General features: G+C 41.2%; 1 protein-coding gene across 4 annotated transcripts in view; it reads right to left on the minus strand.

Annotated features, from left to right (window-relative positions):
- Positions 1-241: 241 nt before the first annotated feature.
- The window catches only part of TBC1D7 (TBC1 domain family member 7), a 29,502-nt gene continuing 6,007 nt past the window's right edge, over positions 242-23,736 (minus strand). Inside the window, exons 5-8 of one of the 4 annotated variants that reach the window (XM_003416463.4) lie at positions 18,816-18,953; positions 9,096-9,241; positions 7,679-7,808; positions 242-6,160 (exon numbers count right to left, since the gene is read on the minus strand). In XM_003416463.4, coding sequence (XP_003416511.1) covers positions 6,074-6,160; positions 7,679-7,808; positions 9,096-9,241; positions 18,816-18,953 — 501 coding nt within the window. In that variant the 3' untranslated portion in view covers positions 242-6,073. The other 3 variants (XM_023555808.2, XM_064280775.1, XM_023555809.2) reach the window with 3 other exon arrangements.

Here is a 23,736-nt window from a genome sequence, read left to right on the forward strand (position 1 = left end):
CACCTAACAACAACAACATACTCAGCAACTGGCAGAACACCCTCAATGGATCTCTGACAAGTGAATGAATGGCTATTATGGTGGGGAAAGCCAAGTGGAAGCCCCTGGAACTGCCCCTACCCAGAGAAACAGTGAACAAAAGCAATATCACATTTCTGAAGGGATTGCAGAGATTACTGCCACCATCAAGGACTTGAAGGACACATGGGTGGTGACTCCCACCACATCCCCATTCAACTCACCTATTTGGACTGTGTGAAAAGACAGATGGATCTTGGAGAATGACAGTGGATTATCATAAACTTTACAGGTGGTGACTTCAATTGTAGCTGCTGTTCCAGATGCGGTTTCATTGCTTCAGCAAATTAATATATCTCCTCGGATTCAGAAGAGCACGTGGAACCAGGGATATCATTGCTGATGTCAGATGGATCCTGGCTGAAAGCAGAGAATACCAGAAGGACGTTTACCTGTATTTTAGTGACTATGTAAAGGCATTCTACTGTGGGGATCATAACAAATTATGGATAACATTGCAAAGAATGGGAATTCCAGAACACTTAATTGTGCTCATGAGGAACCTGTACATAGATCAAGTGGCAGTTGTTCAGACAGAACAAGGGGATACTGAGTGGTTTAAAGTCAGGAAAGGAGTGCGTCAGGGTTGTATCCTTTCACCATACCTATTCAATCTGTATGCTGAGCAAAAAATCTGAGAAGCTGGACTATATGAAGAAGAATGTGGCATCAGAATTGGTGGAAGACTTATTAACAACCTCTGTTACGTAGATGACACAACCTTGTTTGCTGAAAGTGAAGAGGACTTGAAGTGCTTACTGATGAAGATCAAAGACCACAGCCTTCAGTATGGATTTCACCTCAACATAAAGAAAACAAAAATTCTCACAACTAGACCAATAAGCAACATCATGATAAACAGAGAAAAGATTGAACTTGTCAAGGATTTCATTTTACTTGGATCCACAACACCCATGGAAATCAAAGGATGCATTGCATTGGGCATATCTGCTGCAAAGGACCTATTTAAGGTGTTGAAAAGCAAAGAGGTCACCTTTAAGACTAAGGTGCGCCTGACCCAAGCCATGGTATTTTCGATTGCATCATATACATGTGAAAGCTGGGCAATGAATAAGGAAGACCAAAGAAGAATTGATGCCTTTGATTTGTGGTGTTGGAGAAGAATATTGAATATACCATGGACTGCCAAAAGAACGAACAAATCCATCTTGGTAGAAGTACAACCAGAATGCTCCTTAGGAGCAAGGATGGCGAGACTGCGTCTTACCTACTTTGGACATGTTGTCAGGAGGGATCAGTCCCTGAAGAAGGACATCATGTTTGGTAAAATACAGGGTCATCAGAAAACAAGAAGACCTTCAATGAGATGGATTGATGCAGTGGCTGCAACAATGGGCTCAAGCATAACAATGATTATTAGGATGGCACAAGACTGGGCAGTGTTTCGTTCTGTTGTGCACAGGGTCGCTATGAGTCAGAATGAACTCAACAGCACCTAACAACAACAACAACCTGGTATCTGGCCAATGCCTTCTTCTTGATTCCATTTTTGAAGGAACACCGGAAGCAGTTTGCCTTCAGATGGAAGGTCGGCAATACACCTTCACTGTCCTACTTCAGAACTATATCAAGTCTCCAGTCATATCTCATAACTTAGTCCACAGGGACCTTGATCGCCTTTCCCCTCCCCAAAACATCACACTGATCCATTACATTGATGACCTTATGCTGATTGGACCTATTATGGAAGAAGTGTGAATGACTCCGGACTTACTGGTAAAACATTTGCATGGGAAATTAACAAAAATTCAGGTGCCTTCCACCTCAGTGAAATTTCTAGGGGTCCAGTGGTGTGGGGCATGTCGAGATATTCCTTTCAAAATTAAGGATGTTATTTCACCTGGCCTCTCTCACAACTAAAAAGGAGGCACAACACCTGGTGGGCCTCTTTTGATTTTGGAGGCAACATAGCCCTTATCTGGTTGTGCTACTCCCGCCCATTTATCGATTCGAAAAGCTGCTTGTTTTGAGTGGGGCCCAGAACATAAGAAGGCTCTACAACAGTTTCAGCTGCCATGTAAGCTGCTCTACCACTTGGGCCATATGATCCAGCTGATCCAATGGTGTTGAAGTGTCTGTGGCAGAGATGCTGTTTGCAGTCTTAGAATTTTGGAACATAGCCCTGCCATCCTTTGCAGACAACTACTCTCCTTTTGAGAAACAGCTTTTGGCTTTTCACTGGGCCTTAGTAAAGACTGAACGCTTACCCATGGGTCACCGAGACTCTATGCAGCCTGAGCTGCCCATCATGAGCTGGGTGTTGTCTGACCCACAGAGCCATAAAGTTGAACACGCACAGCAGCACTCCATCATTAAATGGAAGTGGTATATACGAGAACAGACTCAAGCAAGACTTGAAGGCACAAGTTAGTTGTATGAGAAAGTGGCCCAAATGCCCATGGTCTCCATTCCTGTCACATTATCTGCCCTCCCACTCTGCACCTATGGCTTCATGGGAAGTTCCTTATGATCAGTTGACTGAGGAAGAGAAAACTCATGCCTGGTTTACAGGTTATTCTGTGGGATATGCAGGCAGCACTCAAAAGTGGACAGCGGTAGCACTACAGTCCCTTTCAGGGGCCTCCTTGAAGGACAGTGGTGAAGGGAAATCCTCCCAACGAGCAGAATGTCAAACAGTGCACCTGGTTGTTCACTTTACTTGGAAGGAGAAATGGCCAGATGTGCAACTGCGTACTGATCCATGGGCTGTGGCCAATGGTTTGGTTGCATGGTCAGGGACTTGGAAGGAACACGATTAGAAAATTGGGAGACAAGGAGGTATAAGGAAGAAGTATGTGGATAAACCTTTCTGAATCGGCCAAAGAAGTGAAGATATTTGTGTCTCATGTGAATGCTCACCAAAGGGTGACCTCAGCAGAGGATTTTAACAAGTGGATAGGATGACACCCTCTTTCCCTAGCCACTCCTGTCATTGCCCAATGGGCTCATGAACAAAGTGGCCAGGGTGGCAGGAATGGAGGTTACGCATAGGGTCAGCAACATGGACTTCCACTTGCTAAGGCCAGCTTGACTACTGCCACTGCTAAGTGCCCAACTTGTCAGCAGCAGAGACCAACACTGAGTCCCCCACATGGCACTATTCCTCACGGTGATCATCTAGCAAGCTGGTGGTAGGCTGATTACACTGGACCACTTCCATCATGGAAAAGGCAGTGTTTTGTCCTTTCTGGAACAGAAGCTTACTCTCGATATGGATTTGCCTTCCATGCATGCAATGCTTCTGCCAAAACTACCATTTGTGGACTTACAGAATGCTTTAGCCACTGTCATGGTATCCCACACAGCATTGCCTCAGATCAAGGGGCTCACTTCACAGCAAAGGAAGTACAGCAATGGGTCCATGATCACACAATTCACTGGTCTTAAACGATGTTCCCCATCATCCTGAAGCAGCTGGTTTGATAGAACGATAGAATGGTCTTCTCTAAGACACAATTGTGGCACCAGCTAGATGGTAATACCTTCCAGGGTTGGGGCAGTGTTTTCCAGGAGGCTGCATATGCTCTAAACCAGTGTCCAATACATGGTGCTCTTTCTCCCCATAGCCAAGATTCATAGTTTCAGAAATCAAGGGGTGGAAATAGGAGTGACCCACTCATAAAATTTTTCCTGTCTATGCACATCTATGCTCTGTGAGTCTAGAGGTCTTAGTTCTAATGGGAGGAATGCTCCCTCCAGGAAACACAATGATTCCACTGAACTGGAAGTTAAGAATGCCACCTGGCCACTTTGGGCTCCTCATGCTTCTGCAGCAACAGGCAAAGAAGGGGGTTAGTGTTATCAGCTGGTATGATCGATCCTCATTACCAAGGGGAAATTAGATTGCTATTATATAATGGAGGTAGAGTATGTCTGGAATACAGAAGATCCCTCAGGATGTCTGTTAATACTACCATGCCCTGTGATTAAAGTCAATGGAAAACTACAGCAACCCAATTCTGACATGACTACTAATGGCCCAGACCCTTCAGGAATGGGTCACCCCACCAAAGAACCAAAACCAGCTGAGGTGCTTGCTGAGGGCAAAGGGAATACAGAATGGGTGGTGGAAGTAAAAAAAAAAAAAAAAAAATTTTTTTCTTTTTTTAGTTTTAGTAGGTAGTTCTAAATACCAGTTATGACTACGTGACCAGTTGCAGAAACGGGGGCTATAATTTATTCTTTTCTTGTATGTGTGCATCAAATGTTCTTGTTTTCTTCACTTATATAAGATGTAACCAGGGCTAGTGCATTTTCAGTTGTACACGTTTGTTTTATTATGTTATGTGCAAGTATGGCTTTGTAATTGTCTTTATTTAAGACTGTGTATGGTTTAAGGATATGTGTACAGGTACCAAGTCGATAAGGGGTGGACTGTGATGGTTAAGGTTGTATCAACTTGGCTGGGCCATGATTCTCAGTAGTTTGGCAGTTATGTAATGAAGGTTTGGCAGTTACGTAATGATGTGACTTGGCACTTACGTAATAATTTCTTCATTTTGTGATATAATTTAAGCACCTCCACGATGTAATCTGGTGTGATCAATCAGTTATAAGAGGAGTGTCCTGAGGGGTGTGTCCCACATCCAATATATACGGTCGTTCTGGCAAAGCTCACTGGCTTTTGCTCTCTGAATTCTGTATCCGGCTCATTATCATCTGACCTCCAGCTCTTGGGACTTGAGCCAGTAACCTGCCGTCTTAACTAGTGATCTTGGATTCAACAGCCACTGTAGCCTGTGAGCCAGCACCCTGCCACCTTACCTGGTGATCTTGGGACTGTCAGCCCCTGCAGCTTCATGCATCAGAAGCTTCCAGAAAGACTCACAGACTTAGGACTTTTCAACCTCTACAATGGCGTAAGCCATTTCCTTGAGATAAATCAATCTCTCTCTCCATATATATATGCGCTTCACTGGTTTTGCTTCTCTAAGAACCCAGCGTAAGACAGGGAGGTTTTCTTCTCAGTGTGATGTTTGGTTTTAAAAAATTAAATACTCCTGGATATGTTACAGAAGAACCAGCTGGTTTCAACAACTTGGGTTTCTCTGAAGTCTTTCTCAATATGTAGTTTACACATTTGGGAAGGACTTAATTCTCAGAACTGCAGCTCCATCATTTCATTTTCTCCCTCTTCTTTGGGAGGGGAGAGGTGGTGGAGAACCCAGTTCAGGCTCTTATACGTCTGACAGATGAATCGTGCCATCCCTGTATTCCTCTCTCACATGCCAGTCTTAGACAAAGGGCCCCATCTCACTGACTGAAGTCTCAAAGTTTGGAACTATCCACTGAATGGCTTCTATTATGTGGCACAATACGGCCCAGGGCCACGAGCTTGCAGTTTCTCCCTCTTCTACTGTGTGTGGTGGAATGCTCCTACAGCCCTCCCAGCATTTAATAACCCATCAAGAAAAAATTCTAGTAGGTAAATTTAGACAGATTTTGTTCAGCAACTTTAATTTCATTTTTCACAAAGAGAAAAAAAATGTAAGAACTTGTTTAAAGCCAATTTAGCAAGATGAAGCCTCAAAAGACATCTTAGATTTAAACAAGTACTGAATCGACAAAAGCCAAATCTGAGGTGTCAAGAAAGGGAATTTGTTCTTTATTCCAGAAATAGACCTTAGACAGTAGCTAGCTTGACGCTAATTAGGGAGAGGCAGGCAGGCTTAGTGCGCTGCTTAGTAATATGCCCACCCACCTTGACTGAATGCCTTTAAAACTGGGAGTTATTTTCTAACAACCCTTTAAAAATGCTGTTCAGAGCTGAACTGTGTGCTTCTGAATAACCAAAAGGTGCTGCTCTGCAACACAGCAACAGCAGTTATCTTAATTAAATAATTTTACTGGCAAAAGAAGTTACGCCTCGAGCACCAGAGCAAGAACGTGATTTTCACTCAGTTTAGTAGACCATGTCCCCAAAACAGAATGCTCAAGGCAGGCCTGGCAGACTGTCCCGAAGCATCAGGAGCGCTCAGGCTGAATGTACCGGGGTCCCACAGTGTTTGTGCCATAAGTCGATGGCCTTGCTCACAATCGCATCCGAGCTGTCCTGGGGAATCTGTGAACATGCAAAATGATCGTCATTAAATTTCGGAGCTAACAACTTCAGTTATGCTGTGGCATAAAACGTATTTCTACTGGAGTCTTCACTGCTTTTCAGAAAGTGATACCTTAAGATAGCGTAAGTGATTGCCAGGTGTTGAGAGAAATAAGTCAGTCACAAAAGGACAAATATCGTATGATCCCACTTATATAAAGTATCTAGAACAGGCAAATGCGTACAGAGACCAAAGTCTATTTGTGGTTACTGGGGGTGGGCTGCTGGGAGGAGGAGAGGAGGAGTCGTTACTTAGGAGACAGAGCTTCTGTTAAGGGTAACGGGTGAACTACATGATGAACATGATGTCACAAACTGTACGTGTGAAGAGCGTTTAACTGTCAAATATTTTGTTACCTATGTATTTATTACAATTAAAGAAAGAGGGAGGGAGGGAGGGAGGAAGGACAGAAGGAAGGAAAGGAAGTGATTAAAAAAAAAAGACTTTCAGGAACTTTGTTTCACATGTCACCTGACAACATGCTACAGAGCTCTCGTATCAAATCTGGATTCAAATCCTGCACTGCCTACTAACTGTGTGACATGGGGCAGCTCACCTAAGCTATCTCTAAAATGGGGATAATGATGGCCCTTCACAGAGCTGTTTAAAGGATGAAAAATCCTAAGCACAGGTCTTGACACTGCTAGCCACTAATTAGTATAAAGATGACGATTCATTTACTCAACGCGCATCCACTTAACCCAAAAACCCACTGCTGCTGGGTGGATTCCGACTCACAGTGACCTATGGGACAGAGTAGATAGGACTGCCCCACTGGGTTTCCCAGGCTGTAAATCTTTACATAAGCAGACTGCTACAGCTTTCTCTGCGGAGTGGCTGGTGCCAACCTTGCCGTTAGCGGTCGAGGGGCTTTAACCACTGTACCACCAGGGTACCATTTAACAGGTGCTTTTCAAATGTTAATACTAACTGATTTAAAAAAAAAAAAACATAGGTTTTGGCTGCTGTGAAATTCATTCAGGCATAAGTGTCTTCACACCTAGCTCTCACCTGGTAAAGAGCATTCTAAGATACACACGGGGAAAAGCTGATCCATTTAGACCTTTATCGACACGTACTAAATTAATCCTTAAGCACATTAACAAACCCAAGTGGGATTATGCCGGGGATAGAACAGAAATGAAAGAGTTTACAAAATCCCTCCAAACAGAAGGGTTCCTTTTCCATTAACAAACACCGCTCATCCTACAGTGACAGGTGTCCCCTCCTCGCTTCCTGACAAGCTCCCAGCAGTCCTGTCAGTCTCACTACCAGAACATCACCCCCCTAAGCAGAGGGTGCAAACGATTACCACCCACAGGCTAACTTTAGAGCAAAAACAATTTCAAGGGGAAAAAATGTTTCTTATAATCTAAAAATATCATTTCTCTGAAATCATTTAATGCAGTAGGAAAATCGGGCTTGCTAAACTGACTTCAGGTCTGGATTCTAAATCAAATCTAATTAAGCACACTTACATTTTCCAGAAACTTTGTGATCTTCTCAGCACTGTTGAGTGCCATTACTTTTATTTTAAAGGTTAATAAAATTTCCACAGCTACAAAAACTAGGATCTTACAGGATCCGCTTACAACTTTATCCCAAACTCTACAAAAATAAAGAGACACAATAAAATTACATGAGTTTGAAATTTATCATTACCCAGACTTCTCAAATTACAAAAGAAAATCAAATTGTTCCTTCTATTTTAAGTATAAGCTTCAGAGAAAAACAATTGTGAAATAACCATTAAAACAACAACAACAAAATCAATCGATCAATCCTTTGAAATCTATCACAGACACAATCAGCAGTTGGAAGGAAAAAGGACAAATCACTGAAAAATACTGGTCTGCTATAAATCGACCAACTGCCCGTTGCCTAATGTTTTAAAACCTGACATTTCGGGGGAAGAAAAGGGAAGTCCTAAACCAAGGTTCCTATTTTACTAATATTTTTTAATACTAATACAAGCATTACACACTAAGGAACAACAGAAGCAGCATATGAGATTACATAAAGTTAATTTCATTCGCCAGTGGTTCTGACACATCCTGAACCTTCTCTAAGGGCTTTAGGAGCCAGTTATTGACCTGTCAAACCAGCTGCTGTCGAGTGGACTCCAACTACGACGACTCCACGTGCGTCAGAGTAGGGTTTCAACGGCTGATTTTTTGGAAACTGGTCACCAGGTCTTTCTTCTGAGGCACCTCTGGGGGGACTTGAACCTCCAATTTTTCAGTTAGGAGCCGAGTGTGTTAACCATTTGCACCACCCAATAAGTCCTAGAGACTTGTAACCACACTAAACGAATTATTCTGATAACAATCCCTATATCTCTGAAAGCTGAAACCACCCTAGATATATGCTTAGTTATACACCGTCTTGTAATGTTCTCTGCGTAATGCCTTTCTTCTCAACTGCATCGTAAGGTCTTGGAGGGGAGGGGCCCATTGCCTGTTCCACTCTGGGAACCACAGTGCTTGCCCATAAGAGGTGTCTGAAAAAGACGGAAAAGGCTGAGTTGGAGCCTCAAATCTTTGACTGCCTTCAGCTACTTTAAAGATGCTATGATAAAACTGAGAACTAATAAAATTTCTCTAGATTAAGATCCACGTCTCTGGAAAGGAAAAGCCCGTATCTATATAAACCCCTGGAGACTATTTCAAACGTAAATGTTGAACAGCATCTAGCACACTGAGGGCCCTCAACTTTTCTAACTGCACTTCTTTCAATAAGAAGCAGAGTCATGTGTTAAGTTAGCTGCTGGAGAAGTTAGTGTCATATTACTGTGTTGCTCTAAGGCAAATTTATGTTCCGAGGCATGATCACAGGAAAAACCAGGATTTTTCTTTGAATCCAAGCCTTCAATGTGCCACTAAAAGAAATACTTGCCTCTGTAGACTGGATTCAGGCAAGCAGCCTGCAAAGCACCTCTTGAACCAGAGATCATAGGGAAGTCTAGACGTTGCAGAACACGTCTTCAGATGATTTAGCAATCTGCTGTCTTCCAGGTTCAAGTACTGTTCAAAAGCCTTTGGCTAAAGATTAAACAGGAACAGAGATTAGCCATTTCCTGTGACATGACATCACCTGATGGTACAGTCTATGATGAAAGGAACTTCCACACCGAATGCAAGAAAACAAAACATCATGAGCATCCAAGTCACTTGTGACATAACGGTTTCTGAGGTCAGTACTAACTAGGTTAGCCAACTGTACGTAACTGAGGGGTTTCCCACTAAAACTGGGACAGTACCAGGCAAAAAAGGAACAGTTTGTCACCCTAACACTAATTACACTCAACCGATTCAACAGCCTAAGGCAAAAATCCAAAATAAAATTCAGAGGACGAGGGGAAACTGGAACTCTCACCCACTGCTGGTGGGAATTCAAAATGGAACAGTCGCTATAGAAAACAGTACAGTGGTTCCTCAAAAAGTTAAACACAGAATTATCATGTGACCCAGCAATTTCACTCCTAGGTATATACCCCAAAGAATCAAAAGCAGGAATACAAACAGGTATTTGCACAGCCATGTTCACAGCAACACTATTCGCAATTGCTAAAAGACAGAAACAACCCAGTGTCCATCAACAGATGAATGTTGTTGTTGTTGTTGTTAGGTGCCATCAAGTCAGTTCGAACTCACAGTGACCCTGTGTACAACAGAACAAAACACTGCCCGGTCCTGTGCCATCCTCACAATCATTGTTATGCTTGAGCCCACTGCTGTAGCCACCGTGTCAGTCCATCTTGTTGAGGGTCTTCCTCTTTTTCACTAACCCTCTACTCTACCAAGCATGACGTCCTTCTCCAAGGACTGGTCCTTACTGATAACACGCCCAAAGTATGTGAGACAAATTCTAGCCATCCTCACTTCTAAGGAGCATTCTGGCTGTCCTTCTTCCAAGACAGATTTGTTCGTTCTTCTGGCAGTCCATGGTATATTCAGTATTCTTCACCAGCACCACAATTCAAAGGCGTCGGTTCTTCTTCGGTCTTCAACAAAATGTGGCATATTCATACAATGGAATACGATTCATCCATAAAGAAAAACAAAGTCCTAATACATGCTACAAAACGATAAACTCTGAAAACATTACGCTAAGTGAAATAAGTCAGACACAAAGAGAAAAATAATGTATGATCCCACCGATATAAAATATCTAGAATAGGCAGACATGTAGAGATCAAGAGAGGGAGAGAGGGGGAGTCATTTTTTAGGATGTATTCAGTATCTGTTAATGGTGATGGAAAATGTGGCAATGGATAGACGTGATGGCTGCACAACATGACTAATGTAATCAATGTCACAGAATTGTACATACAAAAAATGTTGACTTGGCAAATGTTGTCTTACATATATTTCTAACAATTTTTTTAAAAGTCCAAAGCAAAAGCCTATGGATTACTGGTTGGTCTAGAGCAGTAAAATGCATATGGGAAAGAAAGGGGGAAGAAGATGCGAACACCAAAGAAGCAGTGGGATCAGGGTGGGGACAGGAGTTAGAAGACTGAGACAAAAAGAGATGGAGCTGAAAGCGCCAATCCTTCATTGAACATACACACATACAATATACTGACATATCTTGAGCGTTATAGAGATGTACACAGGGTGAACTTTGGACCAACACAAATACGCATGAGAATTTTTTGGTAGCAGAGGAATACAGTGGAGGAAACAAAGCACCTAGATTTTGTCTGGCAGACTTTCACAAAAGATTACATAGCAGCCAAGTCAAAAGGACTGGGAGGGCGAGCGGGAGAGCTGCACGGATCTGGCCACATCCTCCTTGCCAGGTTGCTGCACTCAGGGTTCGTTCACTGGCTCTGAATGGACCCTAAAGGTCAAACTCTAAAGTTGGTACTCACTACATGGAAAAGTACAACCAGATCCCACATCACCTAAGGAAACATAAATGTTTCTCTTACCAAATATGTAAAATTTAGTAAAACGAAGTATGTAAAATCTAGTAAATACGTAAAATTCAGTGGTACCCTCTTTGCCTGGGTAACTCCTGTCCATCCTTCAGAAGTCAGCTCAAATGTCACCTCTCCCAGGAAACTGTTCACAGCCTCCAGAGACTAGCTTATGTTCTCTCCCCTGGATACCCCAGCATCCCACACCTATCCCCACCATAGTTTTTGTCACAATGCATTGTAAGTTAGGTAGACCAGCTGAACGGTTTCCTGGACGGTCTTCATTTGAGCACTGAGAGTCCTGTGTCCTGGGAAGCCTCCCAGTCTAGGGGTTTTAGAATCTGGGCTTCTGTCAAAGAGGCCATTCATAACCTTACAATGTCCACTATCACCAGACACTGTGTTACATACATGGAAGGGAGAAAAAGATAAGATAAAAGTTCTTGCCCTCCAGGAGCTTACACCGTAGATGAGACAGAGAAGTAAAGAGATAATTATGTATGAACATCTTCAACAAAATGACATGGGTGAAAACACACACACACTTATGTGTCTCACAACAAAGGAAAGTACATCCGAAAGTCAATATACAGGATTGTATATTAAACAGGATACAGATGCATGAATGTTTTTAAGCTAGTTATTGTCTTTTTTCTTTTATCAGAATATAATAAGCTCAGTGAGGGAAAGCACCATATCTGTTTCGTTCACTGCTAGTGCTCCAGAACCCAGAATAGTGCTTGGCGTGGTAGGCTCTCAATATGCAACTGCTGACTGAATGAGTACTCAAAGTAAATCAATACTGTGAACTAATATGAAGCTTTGAAATACATTACTCAACACCTTGGTAATCACCCAGTGTACATTCTTTAGCCAATCTCTTATTAAGGTTTCTAAATATTTTTTCCTGATTTATAATATGTTCATGATGAGAAATCTTGCAAATCAAAAAAGAATAAAGAAGGATATAAAAATCACTTATAATCTCAACTACCCAAAGATAACTACTGGTGATATTTAGGATGTATATATTTCATTTGTTTTCCTACACATACGCACACACATATGTTGTGGCCATTTTCTCAGGTTAATAAACAATCTTAAAGGGTTAATTATCCCTAATATAAAAACTGCTTCTAAGAATAGAGAAGAAAAAGGCCAAGAACTCTATTGAAAAAAATGTAAATGGCTCTTAACCACATGAAAAAATGTTCAATCTTGTGCCTAAAATTACACAGAGGCATCATTTCTCACCTGTCAGGCTGGCAAAAATATAAAAGACTATTGTTGACAAGGCTGTAGAGAAACAGGCGTTCTCACTGGTGAGGATGCAAAACCGCATGAAGGGGAATTTGGCGATAGCCAGCAAACATATGGATTTACCCTCTGATCTAGCCAATCCATTTCTAGGGAATCTATCCCAAAAATATAGTGCAAAATATGTGAAAAGATGTGGGCACAAGACTACTGATCTGCAGCACTGCATATAACAGCAAGTCTGGAAACATCCCAAATGGCCAACAATTGAGGTTGAAATAACCAGAATCTATACACACAATGGAAACCCTGGTGGCACAGTAGTTAAGTGCTACAGCTGCTAACCAAAAGGTCAGCAGTTCGAATCCACCAGGCGCTCCTTGGAAGCTCTATGGGGCAGTTCTACTCTGTCCTATAGGGTCACTATGAGTCAGAATTGACTCAACGGCAACGGGTGCGGTTACCGGTTTGTACACACAACGGAGCCCTACTGGTGTAGTGGTTAAGAGCTAGGCTGCTAACCAAACGGTCAGCAGTTCGAATCTACCAGGCACTCCTTGGAGACCCTATGGGACAGTTTGACTCTGTCCTATAGGGTCACTATGAGTCAGAATCGACCCGACAGCAATGGCGATGCACACAACAGAGTAGTATGCAGACATGAGAAGGAATAAAGTCTCCATATACTACTATGGCATGATCTCCAGTACTTATCAGGTGAAAATATCAGTTGGAGAAAAATGCGTATCGTAGGCTACTGCTTAATCTAAGAGAGTGAATACAAATATAAATGCATACATGTTTTTAAAAAACGAAAGGAGATATTTACATTGCTTGACGTTCTAAGTACTCAACAAATGGTAGATGCAATTATTATAAGTTATATTCTACTGCTAAACATTTAAGTTCTCTCCAATATTTCCATGGCCCCACATTCTTTCTTTACGAAGAAAATGAACCGTAAGTCATCAACAGAAGGCAAAAGCTGACAAGAGAGACTTAATTGTGCTGGGAGGACTTAATATTAACCTTAAAAGAGGCTGCCAAGAGTGTTTATTTAAAAAAAACAAAAAAAACCTCTCTTTCAGATAAAAAAGAAAAAATTTTTATCTGAAAGAGAGGTTTTTTTCAGATAGCTTTTAAAAATTGTAGCAGTAACAGTAAGAGAAAACTTACTTACTTTAACGACTAAATACAATTAAGGTTGAAACGGTTTAAGGACAATCTGCTCTGAAAAGGGAGATCAGCTAGAAGGCTCCCATGCCTTACAATCCAAGTTGGTGTCTATTTTCCTTGGCAGTGAGGGGCTTGAACAAAGAGCAGAACTTCTAAAAGCTTGTAAGGAGCAGAGAAGCTGCCGATGTAACTGCATGAACCGGAATATGGCAAGATGATAAACCCACCATCGCTCAGGTCTAGTCTTACCTCCTTTCGATGCCATATACCCATCAGTGCCCATCACATGCACATTTCCCTGGAACCATAAAGTACTACTAATGAATTTATTTGGTAAAACTATGAAAAGACAAGATTACAGAAACTCTACTTTAACAAGAAGGTAGGATGAAGAGATCTACTACAAAATAATAAAAATTTTGAAGATAGACTAAACAAAAAACCCGTTGCTGTTGAGTTGATTCCAACTCATAGTGACCCTACAGGACAGAGCAGAAGTGCCCCATAAGGTTTCCAAGGAGCAACTGGTAGATCTGAACTGCCAGCTTTTGGGTTAGCAGCCAAGCTCTAAACCTCTGTGCCACCAGGCCTCCAGAGACTAACCACTGCTCTAAAAATACAAGAAAAGTTTAAATGACTTGATATCTGAATCAATACAAAGGATATTGAGCTTTTCCTATACATTCTAAAGAACTTTCGTAAAAACTTCATAATTATTTAAAACTATGTGTTAGGCAATTTAATGTGCATACTAAAATAAACCCTTTTTATTTTCTTTAATATAATTTTGTTTGTGTTGAGAATATACACAGCAGAACATACCAATTCAGCAATTTCTACATGTACAATTCTGTGACATTGATTATTCTTCGAACTGCACAACCATTCTCACCTTCCTTTTCTGAGCTGTTCTTCCCGTTAACATAAGCTTGCCACCCCCAAAGGTTCCTGTCTAATCTTTTGAGTTGCTGTTGTCAATTTGATCCCAAATTGAAAGATTCTACAAGAGCACAATGCTCAAGGTGGACATTCTTTACTAGTTAAGCTAAACTACTGTTTGGTTTTAAGAAGACTGCAGGGGATAGTTTTGTTTTAAGGTTTAAAGATTATCTCAGGGCAATAGTTTCAGGGGTTCATCTAGCCTCCATGGCTCCAGGAAATCTGGATTCTAGGGAGAGTTTCAAATTCTGTTCTCCATTTCCCCCCTTTTAATCAGGATTCTTTTAGAGACTTCTTTGATCAAAATGTTCAGTAATGGCAGCCAGGCACCATCTAGTTCTGGTCTCACAGCAAAGGAAGCAACTGCTCATGGAGGCATTTTGCCACGAAGTTCTCCTCCTATTCTTGACTCTCCTTCCTCTGTTGCTCCAGGCGAATTAAACCCTCTTATTAAAAATGAGGAAATTGAGGTTTTAGGGGACAGTAAGTATCTTGCTGATTCTAAAATTCATTTCTAAGAAGAAAACGTCAGAATAGCCAACACATTTTTGAAAAAGAACAGTAAGAGGGAACTTTCCCCATCAGTTTTCAAAATATCCCAGAAAGCTATATGAAATAAATCATGTGGTACTGGCCCGGGAATAGACAAATAACACAACCAAAAAAGAGTTTGGGAAGATACAAATATGCATATGGAAATCCAGGAGGCAATTCAAATCTGCACAAAAGAGGATGAACTGTCAAATAAATGGTGTACGTGATGGTTCTACTATTTACCTTGAGAAAGTTACTTAACTTCTCTGTGCTTCAGTTCCTCATAGGTAAAAAAAAGAGATATGTTAAAATAAAGCAATTTGTTAATAAAACAAGCACTGCTTGACATGAAGAAAGTTCTCACTAACTGCTAACCCGAGGGAGGAGGAAGTGTGAGCTGGCATGGTGGTGGAAGTGGTGGTGGTGTAGCAAACTGTTAAAGAATGAAATCAAATCTGTATCTAACGCCAATCACAAAGGTTAATACCCGACAAACTGAAGGATTAAACTTAAAAACGTTTAAACATTTTTTTTTTAAATTGTGCTTTAGGTGAAAGTTTACAGCTTGAGTTAATAAAAACGTTTAAACATTTTTGAAAGTTAGAAAAAAATAAAGAAAACGTGTTTTATAATCTTAGAGTTGGGAAGGGCTAAGTAATTAAGATACAAAAAAGCAAAAGAAAAATACTGATAAATCCAATAGTAACAAAACTTAAAATCTTGGTACAACAGACAAGGAAAAAATAATTTCAACATATATAACAGACAAGGGGTAAATACGCAGAATATATCAGTAATGCTTACAAAAAAAAAAGATAAACAAAACAATAGACAAAAGGATAAATACAAATGACCAATAAGCATATGCAAAGCTGCTTAACTTCACTAGCAACTGAGGATATGTAAATTAAAATGGGATACCATTTTCACATCAGACGAACAAAAATTTAAGAGACAGACACTATCATGTTTGGGCAATGGTGTGGAAAAACGGAATTTCATTATCTGTTGGTGGAAGGATACACTGGTACAAACCTCAGGTGAGAGATCTGGCAGTTTGAATACTAAATATGTCTGCCCTTCAACCAAGCATTCCATTTATAGGTACCTACGGCACCGGGAAACCGTGGTGGTGGTGAAGTGCTATGGCTGCTAACCAAAAAAGTCAGTAGTTCAAATCCACCAGCTGCTCCTTGGAAACCCTGTAGGGCAGTTCTACTCTGTCCTATAGGGTCGCTATGAGTCAGAATTCACTCAATAGTGATGGTTTTTTTTTTTTTTTAATGGCAATGGGCACTGTGTACCCTAGCACTCGGCTGCTAAACAAAAGGGCGGCAGTTCGAACCCACCAGGCGCTCTGTGGGAGAAAGATGCGGTAGTGTGCTTCCATAAAGATCACAACCTTGTAAACCCTATGGGGCAGTTCTACCCCGTCCAATAGAGTCACCGTGAGTTGGAATCAACTCTGTGGCAACGGATTTTACCCAAGAGAAATACTCACACATATACATAAAATAACATGTACAAGGTTATGTTTACTGTCAATGAAGCTGCTATATAAAATTGTGGCAAATTTATAACATGAAATATTATAAGCAAACTTTTAAAAAAGGTAGTTCTAAATAAGTAGCTCGCAACCCTTGTCCAAACTTCAGAATCACCTGGAACTTTAAAAAAACACTAATGCCTGGGCCTGATCCCACAAAGATTCTAATTTCATTGGTCTAGGTAGCTTTAGTTACGTTGGTAATTTTTAAAAGCTGCCAGGTGATACTAATGGGAAGTCAGGGCTGAAAACTACTAATCTATCTGCATTGGTTTGGAAAACTCTTCAAAAGTAAAAAAAAGGAATAATACAGCCATTATGTACAGTGTGATATTACTTATCTGGTTTTTTAAAAAATCACTATACAGGACACAGTGGAGCCCTAGTGGTGCAGTGGTTAAAGTGCTTGGCTGCCAACCTACAGGTCGGCAGTTTGAACCTACCAGCCACTGTGTGAAAGAAAGATGTGGCAGTCTGCTTCTGTAAAGATCACAGCCTTGAAAACCCTATGGGGAAGTTCTACTCTCTCCTGTAGGGTTGCTATGAGTCAGAATTGGCTCGACGGCAGTGGGTTGTTTTTATACACACAGACATATACACATACGTATATACACACATACATACAAATATATATGTATACCCTGATACACATAAAATAGGAAGAAAAAACCATACCAAGCTGATAACAACGGTTACTTCTGAGGAGAGGACTAGAAAGTGGGGGGTGGGGAAGTGTTGGTACAGACCTCAGGGAACACTGGATTTATCTGGGTTGTTTAATTTCCTTTGAGAATATATCCATTTATTACTTGTGTTATCAAAAATAAAGAGTGGTATTTTTTAAAACATAGGGTAAACCATCAAAATGCTACTAACCTTATTCCAACATTAAATACGAAAAACTAATGAAATCATGGTATAATATAGACCTACTGATTTAATTAGTAAACTAAAGTTATATTAACTTACACTCCGATCCCATGCTTATAGTTATTGCAATCACGTAAGTGGATCAAATCTTTGAATTCTAAAAATCAAATTTTACTTAATGATTTATTGATAATAAATAATAAAAATACTCTTGTGCGTTGCCCAACAAAGCTGGAGGGTCTTGCCAGTTCCCCTCTCACTGACTGAGTTAGAGCAGTGGTCCTCAGGGCTACCCAGCCTTCACTGCTGTCCCTCATCTGACTGCCCCCCATACCAGTGTTGGCGCTGTCAATAGAATTTTCAAATGAAAAATCTTAATAATTTAAGAAAAAAGGACAGGTTGATTGCAAACAATGAGAAATAAAGAAAAAAGACTGGCAAAGAATCACTGGGTTCTGCTGATAGAGCAAGTGCCCTCCAGTCCTGTGGATTCCCAGAGTACAGCAGAGGCAGCCACTGCCCCCATCTCCATTTGCCGCCCCCCGCCCCCGACCCACCGTCACTAACAGAACCCGTGTTAACAGGGGATCATAATGTGCCAGGCTTAAAAAAACACATTTCCCAGTCTCTGCTGCAGACTAGGGGGGCCAGGACACACTCCTGACACTAGTATCTATGCAGAGGAAAGCCTGTAAAAGAGGACAGACTTGACTGGCCTGTCCCTTTTGCTCCCTTGCTTTTGCCCTTGCCCTTCCCCTCTTTCTTGCCTAAAACACAGATGTCATGACGGGTGCCCGAGCAGCATTTTATGAGCATGTGAGTGAGGATCATGCCCCAAAATGGTCAAGCACACTGAGAGTAGGAGTCAGGAGCACTGTCATTATAGCGGAGCTGTGGCCCAGCTCCGGGCTGCCTTACCTCTGGGCTTCTGGTTACTGAGAGAAAAGAATAAGGCTTCTGTTATTTGGGTTTTCCATAACATGCAATGAAACGTAAACCTTAACTAATATGGAGGATCATTCTAGATAAAGCCAGTAGATTCTAGACCAGGATAAGGAATACTATAGACCAGGGGTTAGCAAACAGTGAGGGCCATACCCACAGAGGGGCCACATTCGGCCACATCTATTTATGTATTATCTATGCTGCTTTTGAGCTAAGCAGCAGAATCAAGTACTCAGAAGACAGACCACCTAGCCTGCAAATCTGAAAATATTTCCCATCTGGCCCTTTACAGAAAACATTTGCTGATCTCTGCTACAAAGGGTCCACATATAATTGTAGCAGTACTGGGAGGTACGAATATTCCCTGATGACCCCCAGAGCCAATGCTCACCCTCACCCGCCAAGAGCCAAAAACATCTCTCACCAGCTGGGGTAGAGAATCCCGGTACTTGTTCTTTAATTGGTTCACAAAGCATCGGATGATCCAGTAACAGTCGATGCTATCTTCCACCATCTCTTCTGTGGCTTTAGCAATGGCAAGAAATACTTCATCTTCCGGCTCCTGAAAGATTAAGAATAAATCTCAAGGGAGAGGCGGCAGAAGACAGGAATACATACTTCTTCAATAAAAATGAAACTGTCCCCTAAATTTTGAAGAGGCTGCATGAATAAATCAAAGTGGGATCGAAAAGCACACCACCTACTGCTATAGGGAAGACCACATGGAAGATCCGGGATGAGTAACTATAAAAATCTATTTGAATCAGTATTGCTTAGGAATGACTGAGAACTTGGGAGTTTTCCAACTTGTAACATTAAGGCCATCAGAGTGACAATGTAAATCATTAGCAGGGCATTAATTCTCTACACCCAAAAATACACTTTGGGCTAGAAAAGAATTTCTTTTAAAATAATGTGACAAATACCACAAAAAATAATTGGAGATATCTGTCAATACAGTAATTTGCAATCATTAATTGACTTCAAAAGGACTGATGTAGCATTTGCTTTATTTCAAACGGGTTCACATACCTTTAGAAATGTGTTCTATCTTTAAGGAGCTAAAAAGGTACTGTCCCTAGAACCAGAATTGGAGGAATCAGAAGAATGGCATTTCTCACACCTTGTGAAGTGTCAATACCCGGGGCATGGAAGTAAATCGTCAAGTAAATTTCAACAATAAATTCATCTTAAAACAACCAGAACCATATCTGAAAATCTAGTTTGTTTTCAAACATACCTTCCACAAAAAGCTTTAGATTTTCATCTATGATTCCATAGCTGAAACATTTCCATGTCAAAACGAAACTAAGAAGTATCTTTCTACCCCACAAAAGTCTCAACTTAAATCAAAAGCCCTAATTTAAAAAACGTATTTCATTCTTAGATCTCAGTTCAGCTTATTACTATCATACACAATGTCAAGAGTAACAGAGTTTGAATCATAGAAAATTGACTTCGCTGCTCATTTACTGGAGCCCTGCTGGCACAGTGATTAAGAGCTCAGCTGCTAACAGCAGGTCAGCAGTTCGAATATACCGGCTGCTTCTTGGAAACCCTATGAGGCAGTTCTACTCTTTCCTATAGGGTTGCTATAAGTCGGAATTGACTCGATGGCAACGGGTATGGTTTTTTCAGTTTGGCTCATTTATTAAGGAGCCCTGGTGGCATAGTGGTTGGACCTATGGCTGCTAACCAAAAGAAGGTCAGCAGTTCAAATCCACCAGGTGCTCCTTGGAAACTCTGTGGGGCAGCTCTAGTATGTGCTATAGGGTCACTATGAGTCAGAATCGACTCGATGGCAATAGGTTTAGTTTGGTTTGGTTTTGGTGGGGCAGTAGGAAACCCTGTTGGCATAGTGATTAACAGCTATAGCTGCTAACCAAAAGGTCAGCAGTTCGAATCCACCAGGTGCTCCTTGGAAACCATATGGGGCAGTTCTACTCTGTCCCATAGGGTCACCGTAAGTTGGAATCGACTCAACAGCAATGGGTTTGGTTTTTTGGTTTTGCTCATTTATTAACGTGTCAAAGGAGGACAGAAAAAGAAGAAACGGAGGAAGGAAAATCCCCTTTCTTGGTCCCCCACTCAGTACCAGGCTCTGGGTGGGGTGTCCTCGAAGGTGTTACCTCACTGACTGTTCCTGGCAACACTGAGAGGTCAGACAAGGAGGACCCATGCCCCTCAGCTGACTGTGTGCCAGGCCCTGTGCCCAGAATTATCCTACACTCTCAATAGCAGATAAATACAAGGCTGAGCAGTGCTCAGTGACTGGGAGGCTTGGGTGGCAGAGCCAAAACACACACTCAGAGCAAGCTGGCCCAAGCCTTTGCTGAAGAAGGTGTTTGGGCTCGAAGCATGGACAAGCTGAGAACCTACTTTGCCAAAGGTACCAGAACCAAGACAGTTGCCGTTGAGTTGGTTCCAACTCATGGTAACCCCATGCATCAGAGTAGAACGGTGCTCCATAGGGTTTTTAATGGCTGATTTTTCAGAAGTAGCTCTCCAGGCCTTTCTTCAGAGGCACCTCTGGGTAGACTCGAACCACCAACCTTTCAGCTAGCAGCCATGTGCTTAACAGTTTGCATCACCCACAGACATCTTCCAATGATAAGTGCATTTAAAAGAAGACTATTACGAGTTCCAATTATTTCCAGGGACCTTCTTTCTTTTGAGGAGTCCCTGGTGGCGCAAATGTAAATTGATAGTTAAAACCTACTCAGAGGTGCCTTGGAAGACATGCCTGGCAATTCGCTTCCGAAGGCCACAGCCATGAAAACCCTATGGGGCAGTTTTACGCTGCACACATGGGGTCACATAAGTCAGAACTCACTTGACAGCAACTCACAACAATACCAACTCTCTTTCAATAAACGTAATAAAAGTGGATGACCTTATTAATGCTAACATTTTTCATTAACTTCGAAAAGAAAGGAAAGGTCAAAGCCCAAACTGCTACATTGGAAGGCTGCAATTTGTAATAAAAAATAAAATAAATTTCACAGAATAGAAAAGCTTGCAGACAAGTCCCTGTTTTGAGCACTTCACTCTATTTTAGCAAAAAGAAAAATTTTTTCAATTAAAATGCTTAGAGTGAATTGCATTATGAGAGCCAAAGCTTGCCCTCTCCCTCTTCTGCCTCTCTCCCCCTCAAGAATAATAAGTCGTCCAAATAACTAGAGTAAGGAGTTTGCTGAAGATGAAATTAAAAAAACAGGTTGGAGCCTGTGGGGCTGAGGCTGAGAAGATGGTTAGGGATGGGGGAGGGGGAGCTGAGGTTGATTAGAGGGTCAAGACAGAGGAGGAGTCAGAGCTGAGGAGGCAGTCAGGGACTACAAGGCCCATGTAGCCAGAGCCAAGGAGGCCAGTGGGGCCTGAAAGCCTGGGCTAAAGGAATGGCTGGTGCTGCTGGTTACATACAGGGGAATGAACAAAGAAGTAAATATATTAAGGATAACAGGAGCGGGGTTTCTTCTGTCAGAGATGTTGTTATTGATTCCGACTCACAGAGACCCCATGTGACAGAGGAGAACTGCCCCACAGAGTTTTCTAGGTTGTAATTTTTGCAGAAGCAGATCACCAGGTCTTTCTCCTATGGAGCAGCTGGGTGGGTTTAAGCCACCAACCTTTGGTTAACAGCTGAGGGCTTAACCGCTGTACCACCAGGGCTCCCTCACTGTAAGAGAAAGGAATTACAAGTATGGAAGGGGTGAAGGCTAGAATAAACCTGTGATATTGGATTGAAATTGGAAGCATGGATGTGAACTCAGGATTTTTAATAAATAAAGATTAGACAGACAAGATAGGTAGACAGGTGTGTGTGAACACGTTTGTGGTTGTGAGTGTGTATACCTATATATATTTCCTGGCTCTATCTGCTGAGAAGGCCTAGAAGCAGTGACCCCTCAGGATCAACAAGCATATCTAGTGCCCTGATCTTGGTTTCTAAATACCACAATCCATTCAAATTAGAAATGACTGATTCAAGGGCTGGGGTGGAGAATATACAAAAGGAGCCTGGAATATCTTTTTGTGCCGGAATGTAAGGAAATGTCAAAATAATGGAAACTTACTAAAAAGACACAGTAGTCAGCTTGAAGCAGCACCCACCAGCCAAATCTGGGACATCTGAATACCAAAGTAGATAACGGTAGTGACAAATTATAGCCCACTGAATAAAAGAGGAATCCATAACTCATACTGATATAAATATATAAACGGGAGAGAAGGGAAAACTCTTCCTTACAGAAGAATGTTAACTAATAAATGCAGATATCAATGAAGGAGTTATAATATCTACCAGCATAGTAAAAACTGACTCAGAAAGAATCAACAGATAGATATTTAAACAGTCTCGAAGCATCTCCCAACTACTTACTAATTACAAAGAAAAAGATACTAACCTTTCAGTAAAGAAACCTCACAGATACCACCTTAACCAAGTGATCAAAGCTGGTAGCAACAAGACACGTCAAAATCATGCTTATGTGGTATTGTTGCCAAAAAATGCATAACCTGATTTTACTCATGAGGAAATATCAGGTAAACCCAAACTGAGAAACACTCTACTGAGCAGTGGTCTTTACAAGTGTCAAGGTCATGAAAAACAAAGAACGACTACAAAACTAACCCAGATTGAAAGAGGCTAAGAAGACTAAATGCCAAGTGTGATCCTGGGTTGGATCCTGGACTAGAAAGAAGACATCAGGTGGGACAATCAGCATAATTTCAATAAGGTCTATAGATGAGTAAATAGCACTGTTTCAATGCTAATTTTCTGGTTTTGATAATTATACTATGGTTATATAAGATGTAACATTTGGGGAAGCTGGGTAAACATTATGGGAACTCTACTGTCTTTGTACCTTTTTTCTAATATTATTAAAAAATAAAAAGTTAAAAATAAACTTAAAAATCATCAATGAATTCTAAAACTGGTAGGTGAAAATTTAATAAAAAATAGGATATTACATAGTTTCACAGTATCTCCCCATAAAGAGAGATAGTAATTACAAAGAAAAAAATAGTGACTACAATAGAAAATCACCAGCAGACACCACCTTAACTAAGTGATCGAAGTGAACATTGCTACTAATGGAACAAATCAACATCATGTCCCTCCTGATACTATAGACAGAGAAGGACTGTAGGGAACATTACTGGGACAACTGGTGAAGTCTGAATGGGGTCTACAGATTAGATGTTAATATTATAGCAATGTTCATTTCTTGTTTGTGATGACTGTTCTACAGTGACCGAGGACAGGATTTCTGTCTATATACTGAAGTATTTGAGGGCAAAGGGCATCGTGTCTGCGTCTTATTCTCAAATGGCTCAGGAAAACA

The sequence above is a fragment of the Loxodonta africana genome, chromosome 1, assembly GCF_030014295.1.
Source record: "Loxodonta africana isolate mLoxAfr1 chromosome 1, mLoxAfr1.hap2, whole genome shotgun sequence".
NCBI classification, from domain to species: domain Eukaryota; kingdom Metazoa; phylum Chordata; class Mammalia; order Proboscidea; family Elephantidae; genus Loxodonta; species Loxodonta africana.